Raw genomic sequence first — 10014 nt, forward strand, 5'->3', positions numbered from 1 at the left:
CGGATTTTTCTCCTCGTATTGGGGACAACAACATAAAGGATGGTTGTTTCCCGAACCGGTATAGGTTTAACAATGAAGATTTAATCCATAAAAAGTCTAATAGAAATGGTAGTCGAGTTCCATTAATGGCTTTAGACACTAGGGGTCTTCACCCTGAGCCACTTCCTAATGGCTCATACATGATAACTAATGGTCTTAAGTGGATCTAACAATAAGTATCCACAGAGATCTAAAAGCTTATCATGTATTGGCCATTCAAAGTGATTCTAAGGGATTTAAAGAAAAACTTTAGATTTAAAAGCCATTTATGAACTCCAACTACCTGTATTTAAAGCACGAGAGTTTTCCACTTTTGCATCTGGACTTTTCACCTAGCTTTCTTCACTCCAAGAAACCAAAGGTTTAGCCTCTCATCCTCTGGGAAAACATCCTCAAAGGTTGTTTGGCAAGTAAGAAAATACAATCAAAATGAGAAAGTAAAAGCAGAGCAAAGCTCTGTATTTTTCTTCTTTTTAAAACTATACAAAAGTTGTGTCCCCCCCTGGATAGGCTCCCGAGAGATCATTATATGAAAATTACAATAATAATATCTACCAGGTTATTCACCCTTTTTCCTAACTTAATAACTAAGGAATCCTATAATTGGTGGGTTACAAGGAGAGTTTGGGGATTTAGACATCAAATATCTAAAGCAAAAATATCGCAAAATATCTCAAAATGTTGGTCACACATATTGGGAAGCTTCAGGAGAACCCCGCGGCATTGTGCAAAATGGCTGCGAAACTCTCCGGGTAAGCGTTATAAGCGGATCCGGAAATGTGTGACCGGGGAAGTTGAAACGTTCTCCACTCCTATCCTGCGTCAGAATTCCGTATGTGAACATCCGAGTGGAATGGCGGTGGCAGCAGATTTCCGGATGTGATACATCCAGGTGGAAAGTGGCGGCAGCCGATTTCCGGATGTGATACATCTGGGTGGAAAGTGGCGGCAGCCGGATGGAATGGCGGCGGCAGCCGATTTCCGGATGTGATACATCCGGGTGGAAAGTGGCGGCAGTCGGATGGGAAAGCTTTTAGCAGCCGGATGGAATTCCTTCCCGGGTGGAATGTGCAGGATCCCATACTCCTTGTATTCTGGATTTGCTTAAGGATTCCAAAGAACTCTCCTCAATCTGGGATTGCTTTGGTGATAAAAAAAGCTATCAAAACACCAAAACTTAACACAATTTGATTAGAATTGATTGCAAGGGTCCTTAATATGTTAATTGGGTTAAAAGGTGATAACTACTACTCAAAAGTGTTTAAAAGAGTTAATTACAAGCTATGAAATAGTACTTTTTGAGTAGTAATCAATTGGGTCATCCCAACTCTGGGCTTATTCCAAGAAAAGAAGTGCATCAAGCATGTTGAGTTTGCCTAAGAGATACCTTAGTGAGCCAAAACCAAGATGGCCCATAGATCTCAAGACTAGGCTGACCCAAATAGTATGACCATGTAATTATACGGGCTGGGCAGTATCCCTTCACTGTTCAAGCCCGCTCTCTTTTTGGCCTCAAGGCTTAGTAGGCTAGCACCAATTTATTGGATTGTTTCGAAGTGTTAAAAGAGAAATTATATTGGCATCTACCAAACTTTCTATATATCCATTAGAATTGTGATTTTTCAAGGATAAACTTTCTATATATCCATTAGAATTATAGGTTTTTTAAAGATAAAAGTAGTTGTGAGAAGATTGAAATTTTTTTACAAATTAATTCAGATCATCGTCCCACTTTTTTTTTTTTCTTAATCTTTTCATAACTCTAATAATTTTTTTTTCTAAAAATTATAATTTTAGAATAATAAAAAAAACAAATAATCATTTCCGATAATATTAGAAATGAAGATATAGGATCTTTACCATTTTTTTTTTTTATAAATTTAAGAGCTTAAAAAATGAGGGGATCATAAAAAGGGTTTCCAATTTTAGGGATGGATGCTTTTTGAAGCTTTTAATATTAGATCCTATATATTCACATAGCTCTTAAGGTGTCTAACAATACTATACATCCAAATATGTCTTAAACTTTTATGTAAAAAATAATTAAAAGCCCATTTGGTAATGCTTCTTAAAAGTGTTTCTTGTCCTAAAAATATTTAAAAGCATTTTTAAGGTAAAAAATAGGTATTTGATAATATTTAAAAAAAAACACTTTTAAAAATTTAGAAAAATACTTGAAGCGATTTTTAGAGAAGCACTTAGGAAGTGATTTTTTTTAAAATCACTTTAAAAGCTTACAAATATTTCTCAAATACCTCCAAGTGTTTTCTGATACCCTCCATTTCCATTTCCCTTTCACTTTTCTCTTCCTCATTCCCTCTCCATCCGAGTGGAGACTCTACAGTCAAAGGCTTTTATCACTCTCGTTCGACATCGTTGAAATAGCGATTTTTAGAGAAGCACTTAGGAAGTGATTTATTTAAAAATCACTTTAAAAGCTTACAAATATTTCTGAAATACCCCCAAGTGTTTTCTGATACCCTCCATTTCCATTTCCCTTTCACTTTTCTCTTCCTCATTCCCTCTCCATCCGAGTGGAGACTCTACAGTCAAAAGCTTTTATCACTCTCGTTCGACATCGTTGAAATAGCGATTTTTAGAGAAGCACTTAGGAAGTGATTTATTTAAAAATCACTTTAAAAGCTTACAAATATTTCTGAAATACCCCCAAGTGTTTTCTGATACCCTCCATTTCCATTTCCCTTTCACTTTTCTCTTCCTCATTCCCTCTCCATCCGAGTGGAGACTCTACAGTCAAAGGCTTTTATCACTCTCGTTCGACATCGTTGAAATCTGCTCCAAAGTACTCTCCGTTCTAGATGAGCAAGTTTTATAAAGTGAATAATGTGTACATTGCAAATATATATTGGAAATGAATGCTTTTAGGCATTCCTACCTCACAAAAGGAAAGAAACTCGCATATGCTTATAATGGACATTATGTGGGCATCATAAAAGGTATAATTTTAACCATATTTTATAACCCAACTCTCCACTCCACATAGGAATACAACGGGGTAAGAATTAATATTTGACTCTTTTAATTTTAAACAAATACAATTTAAGAAAACTTTTGAATATTAAGTAGCTACCACCCATCATTTTATAATAAAAATTTATTATTTTTAATTTAATATATAATCAAATAGTTTGTTTCATTTTTTAGTTAAAAAAATTGTTATATTATGATTGATGTTTATTTATTAATCCATTTAAAAATATATATTTTCCAAAATTTTCTTGTAATTATAAAAATTATTATTTTTAGTTTTTTTAACAATATAAATGTTTACACATTCTTTTACAATGAAAAGTTTTGGATTTATTATAATATTTACTTTTTGTAATTAAATTATATGTCCTTTTTGATAATTTATTAATATTAAAATATTTTTATACTTATGCAACATATTGTCAAAAACATTATTAAAATCATTTTTCCATAATCTCATAAGATAGTTTTTCATAGAAATATTATAGAGAAAACATTTTCAATAAAAACACTTCGCCTAAAAGTACTATCAAACAGGTTCAAGAGTTTATTTGATAGTGTTTTTACCCAATTTTTTTTTTTTTACCGAATTTTTTTTTTTTCTAAAAGTTTTTTAAGAGAATCAATTATCAAATGTTTCTTTAAAAAACATTGTTAATTATTTTTTTAATACTATAAATGGTTTTTAAAAGTGTTTATTAAATTTTATCAAAAAAATTATTTTTTTCAAAAATACCTTTTAGGTTCAAAGTGTTTTTCGAAAACACTATCGAATGGAGTCTAAGAATGCGTTTGTGAGTGATTTTAGAAAACATTTTTAGTATTTTTAATACTTAAATGACAAAAATTTTCAAAAGTTAGAAATATTAAAAACGTTTCATAGAATCACTATCAAACGGGCTCTAAATGCTAATCAACTTTTTTTTTTTTTTTTTTTTTGTGTAGGATCATGTATATACATAAGGACTTGATCACACAATACATTCATCATAATTTGACCCCCATAGAAGAGGCACATGAACATTCAGCACCGTGATGAGTGCCTATGTTTCCATGAATCTTTTCACGACAAAATTCTAAAGCAGCTTTGACCAACACTGTACCAGTACTAGTATTCAATTCCCATGCCGGCCCACAAGAGATATAGGAGCTCAGCCCAAGCCCAAGCCCAACTATAAATTCATTATTATTAGATCAAAACATATTCAAATTGTTCAAAATCATTATTCCATGAACTAAAATCACCCAAACCTAGGTCAAAGTCTTGATCAGAAAATCAAGTCTTAAAAGCAAAATTCAAACACTATAGTCGGAATCTCATAATCAGTGAAAGGACTCCATGATATTGACATGCAGTCCTTTGAGGACAGATGCCTTTCCTCTTCCCACAAGTCATTCCATTTTTTGTGTACATTTTATTCTACTGCATCCATCCCCTTGGATGGATCGCTTACTAAATCATCATCTCACATTCATGTGTGAATGAGAAGCCTTTCATCTTATTGCGTGACTCGGGAAAAGAAAAACAACCAAAATAGATCCTCCAAATGACTTTGAAGCTCTCACCAAGGCTTTCTCAGGTTTGCCCCTTATATTTTTCTTATCATTTTTTTTTATTTAATTTTGTTTATTTTAGTTGGACACTAAGAATGTGTTTAGAAATTATTTTAAGAAATGTTTTTCGTTGTTTTAGTACTTGAATGATAAAAATTTTCAAATGTTAGAAATGTTATAAACATTTTTTAGAATTACAACTAAACGAACTTTAAGAATGTATTTGATAGTGATTTTAAGAAGTGTTTCTAACATTTTTAATATTCAAAAGATAAAAATTTTCAAATGTTAGAAATATTAAAAATACTTCTTAAAATCACAGCCTATTACACTCTAAATTATGGTATAATAGTCTTAAATTGTGAAATTCAACTTTTTTAGCCTTTTGTTATTTTCTATTTGCTTTATTTTATATAGGCGTACCAAGAATTATATGTAGTCCATCTATTTGAAGCAACCTTAATTTGCATTTTTTAGGATTTGGAGTTGATGAGGATTCGATGGTATCGATCCTAGGAAAGTGGCATTCGGAGCACTTGGAATCCTTTAGAAAGAGAACTCCTAAATTCTTCTTGGAGGATGAACGTCTTTTTGAGAGGTGGGATGATCACCATATTGCTTGCTTAACGAAAGAATTTCTGCGGTTTAAGGTACTCATGTTCTTCTTCTTGTAATAGAAATGTTAGCTGAAAGTCATAATTATGGATATCACATGGAAAATGGATGAAAAATGTTCTCTTTTTAACCTAGTTTAATGTATTTTGGTACTAGATATAACCTATAAATACTTTTTTGTATTCAAAAAATTGCAATATATAATATGAGAAAATTCTAAAGTATATATATATATATATATAATGATATAGTACCATTACTTCAAATAATGAAAAATAAAATAAAATGAAATTTTCTTTTCATAAACTTATTGTTTGCTAACACTTACCCTTTCATATCATTGTTTCATGCCCAATTTGTACTCATGGATCAATTGGATTGACTTATTTTTTAAGTGCTTTTAATTGACACGATGACACATTTTAGTACAATATCCAAATATACTTTTTGTGGAACCTATTCAAAAGGCACCACCAATAAATGGTGTCGCATATGTAATTCAAGTCTCATTATTTTGTACTATTCCAAGCTCATTCATTTGTATCACATTTCGAGGTCTCCTTACTCTATATATTGGTTTTATCCCATTATACCTTGGTCTCATTTGTTTATACCTTAATTTTGTTCCCTTATGCCTTAATTTAATTTGTTTTTATACCATGATTCTTTCTTTATATTTGTACTTTTATTCAATGATCCAAATTTCATTGTATATTTCTAGAAACTGAAATTCAAAGTTTTAGAGGCATTAATTTAGTATCTTAGTATTTTCCTAAGAGTATTGTATTATATTTTGCCAAGGCACATATATTAGGATGTGATAATATGTTAGTTATGAATGGTTGAATTTTTTGCAATCTTATGACTCTTTTGAATTTTTTTATGGTCAGGATATTGTGGTGCAATGGATCATGCATCCTTGGGAAAGGGATGCTCGTTTGGTGCATGAGGCTATTTCTAAGGGTCCTCAAGCATATGGCTTGCTCATTGAGATTGCATGCACAAGATCATCAGAAGAGTTGCTTGGTGCTAGGAAAGCTTATCAATCCCTCTTCGACCAATCGATCGAGGATGTTGCTTCTCGACTTGAAGGCATCAAACGCAAGGTTCCTGCCACTTCAGTCAGGTTATCACATCAAATGAATGATATTCAAAGCATGAACATAGTTTTTATATGAAAATAACAATTTTATCACACAATTGTTATACTTTATAATCTTTTTGAGAATCCATTTCATGATAGTTTTATTACTTCTTGTAAAATATTAAAATTTTCAAATACTTCTCTTAACGGTTTTATTTATATGATTAAAAATATATTATAATATTTTTATAAAATTAAAAGCATTTATTATGGTTTGTGGGATTGATTTTTATATGATGACAAGAGCCCACTTTGTGCTCAAACTAGGGCAGCTCATATGTTTCAAGATTGAGCTAGCCCAAGCAATGTGGCCCAATCATTGTGCCATAATATGCATGGCTCTTTTGTTGATAACCTAAAAATTAAGCCTCAAACGCATGACAATATAGTTGGCTAACACCAAAGTTCTTCCCTCTCATGCCTCATCTTATGTTTGACCCAATTTGAATTAGTACAAGGGCAAAAGAACACAAATCTAACTTGTTTATGATAGATTAAGGCCCTATTTGACATCTTTGATTTTAAAGGTATTTAATAAAAGTTAAATACTTCCATAATTAATGTAAATTATGGTATAACGAAAATTTGTTTTCCTACATTGATAGCTCCTAGTAGCCCTTGTGAGTTCGTATAGATATGAAGGGTTGCGGGTTAATGAGGGGATTGCTAGATTAGAGGCCATGACACTTGCAATTGTGGTTAAGAATGTTGATAAGAAGAACCCAATTGAAGATGATGGGATAGTGAGGATTCTAACAACAAGGAGCAAGTTCCATCTCAAGGCAGTGGTCAAGTACTATAAGAAGATTTATGGCAAAAATATAGATGAGGTAAGGAACGAGAATGATATTATAATAAATGTGTAATATACCTTAATTTTTCTTCTTTAAACTTTAATTCAACAACAGTTGGAATTAAAATAAATTTTAAATAAAGAAAAAAAAAGAAGGTACCATAGTTGTTTGAAGGAATAACAATGATAAGTAAACCCCTTAGTAGATATATAATAATAAAATTGAAAATGTAATATCATATTCCATATTAGTTAGAAGAGAAGTTTTAGGTGTTTTTTTATATAGTAGACTTTTCTTAATTATGTCATCTGTTTTAAAAACCATGGTGAGTAAGAGCCAAGATTTTTACCAAGAGAGCTCTAGTTACTAAGTCTAAATCTTTGGGGAAGGAGTATAACATACCTACCGAATTATAAATTAAAAAAAAAATGAAATGTAGCAAAGGAAAACAATTTAATATTTTCATATTTTATTTCTTTTTTCTTTTTATAAAAAGTGAATGAATTAAGTAGGAAAAACAATGAAAAATCACATGAAGGGTTTCTTTGATTTACTTTTCTTATCATCTTAAATTACCAATTTAGTATGATTCTCATTAATCTGCTTAGGATCTTGACACTCTAATGAGTTTGAAGGAGACACTTCAGTGCCTATGCAATCCCCAATCATATTTCAGTAAGGTAAGATTAATTCATCACAACCAACATCTTAGAAATGATCTTATATTTGTTTGTATAATCATGTATTGGATTGATTGTTTCAATTCTTTTAGGTCTTAAATAATGCATTCAAAGATGATGCAGACGAGAATACAAAAGAAGCCCTAACCCGAGTAATAATGACATGGAGCAATGTTGATATGAAGGAAATCATAGAAGAATTTGATAAGCAATATAAAGTTCCTTTAACCCAGAAGATTGAAGATGTAGCTCTTGGAAACTATAAGGATTTCTTGGTGAGCTTGATTAGAAGAGTGGCCTAATAAGAATACAACTTGCATTTCTTTAGTCAATATTTTAACAATATTTTCCGTTCTTGTAAAGATGTACAAACACATTTGATGATATTAGTGATATAATTAAATTACACTTGTATTTGTTAGGAAGTTTGTTAAGAGTTTGTTATGCCAACTCAGACTGTAAGTAACTGAACCCTCTTGTAATAGCTATATATAGCATAATCAATAATAGACTTAAGTGAGTGTCGTAATTCTCACCAAATCCTTTCTCTCTCTAAGTTGGTATCAAAGCAAGTTTGCATTTGAGAATTCTTTTCTCTATCTCTCTCTCCCTTTCTCTTTTTTCTCTTTCTAAATTCTTCCATTTTTTTTCTCAAAATTTTTCTCTAGAAACATGTCTTGACCTCTTCTACTTCCTTTGGTGCTCCTAATTTGCCTCTTGCCTCTAAGTGCTACTAATGGCAAGCTCAAGTGCTTTCATCTATACGAGCTTAAGGATGTGAAGGCTTTCTGTTTGGATCTGTTCTAATTCTGCCTTAATTTGTCAAAGTTCCTTGTAATAGTCCTAGTTCTCCACCAACTAGGGTTTAAAATCTTGATTTCCTAATTTGAATGAGGCATGATCAGTTTCTTCTAAGCTAGATTCTTTTATTGATGAGCGAATCAATGCTTAATCATGTCAATCATTGTGCTACTACTATTGAACTTTGGTCCACACGTGAATAACTTTTTTGGTCTCAATCGAAGGCCAAAGTGATGCAACTTTGTATTATGCTATAGACATTGAAGAAATGAGCTCTTAGTGTAGAGGAGTATATTCTTAAGATGTGAGGTTTGACTGACAATCTTAACTCTATTGGTTAGGTCATTATTGATAAAGATCTTATTCTTTATATTCTTATTGGATTTTATCCTGAATATGAGTCAATCATTGTTAATCTTACTTCAGGAAACAATGCTCTCACTCTTCAAGAGGTTCAATTTGTCATATAGACTCATGAAATGATGATTCAACATCAATTGGTCTTTTTGCCAACTGATTTGCAAAATTCTCCCTCTACTAATGTTGCTTATCGCAGATCTTTTCTTGTTGTATTGAGTAATGCCAATCATGGTGGTAACTCTCATTTCTGTGGTCATCATGGCCTTGACAATGGTGGTTCTAGTCATGGCAACAAGCCAATCTGTCAACTTTGTGGCAAGATTGGTCATGTGGTTGTTAAATGCTACAAAAGGTTTGATATTAGCTTTTTAAGTGTTGATTTGACTAGTTATTAGGCAAATATTGCTTTCACCTCTAACTTTGCATATCACGAGTGGTATGTCGATAGTAGCGCAACAAACGACATCACTGTTGATATGAACAATCTGACTATCAAGGTAGATTATATGGGCAATGAGAAGCTTATGGTTGGTAATGGTTCTAAACTTGCTATTTCTCAGTTTGGAAATTCCTTTTTACCTTACAAAAATTCTTCTAAACCTCTTCTCCTTAATAACATCTTACATGTTCCACATATTACCAAAAATATTTTCAGTATTTCTCAATTTACAAAATATAATAATGTTTTAATTGAATTCTGTTATGACTATTGTCTAAGCAAGGACAAAGCTTCAAAGAAAATTATGGTGAAACGAGCTCTTAGGAATGGTCTCTATCAACTTGATCTCACACAATCACAATCTTCATAGTCCAAGTCATCTTCTATGTTTAAGGCCTTGCTTTCTCTACTACAAGAGCCTAGTGTTTCTCAATCTAGTTGTCAAAGTGTCTCAATCAATTCTTTAATAAAAAAAAGTATTTGTTCCTATATTGTGCTTCATCTTCTACCACTACAAAATTGATTTGGATTCAATCTCTATTTCATGAGTTGGATCTTTCTCTTGAAAAACCCTCATGTGGTGGTGTGATAACATTG

The 10014-nt window shown here is 31.8% G+C and overlaps 1 protein-coding gene across 1 annotated transcript; it reads left to right on the top strand.

Annotated features, from left to right (window-relative positions):
- Positions 1-717: 717 nt before the first annotated feature.
- LOC100253323 (annexin D4) lies at positions 718-8385 on the top strand. Its single transcript, XM_059742001.1, has 7 exons — positions 718-791; positions 4552-4610; positions 5062-5234; positions 6090-6305; positions 6949-7173; positions 7746-7817; positions 7910-8385. The coding sequence occupies exons 1-7, from the start codon at positions 718-720 to the stop codon at positions 8117-8119; spliced, it is 1029 nt and encodes a 342-aa protein (XP_059597984.1). The 3' UTR covers positions 8120-8385.
- The last annotated feature ends 1629 nt before the right edge of the window (positions 8386-10014 follow it).

Source organism: Vitis vinifera, chromosome 13, assembly GCF_030704535.1.
Source record: "Vitis vinifera cultivar Pinot Noir 40024 chromosome 13, ASM3070453v1".
NCBI classification, from domain to species: domain Eukaryota; kingdom Viridiplantae; phylum Streptophyta; class Magnoliopsida; order Vitales; family Vitaceae; genus Vitis; species Vitis vinifera.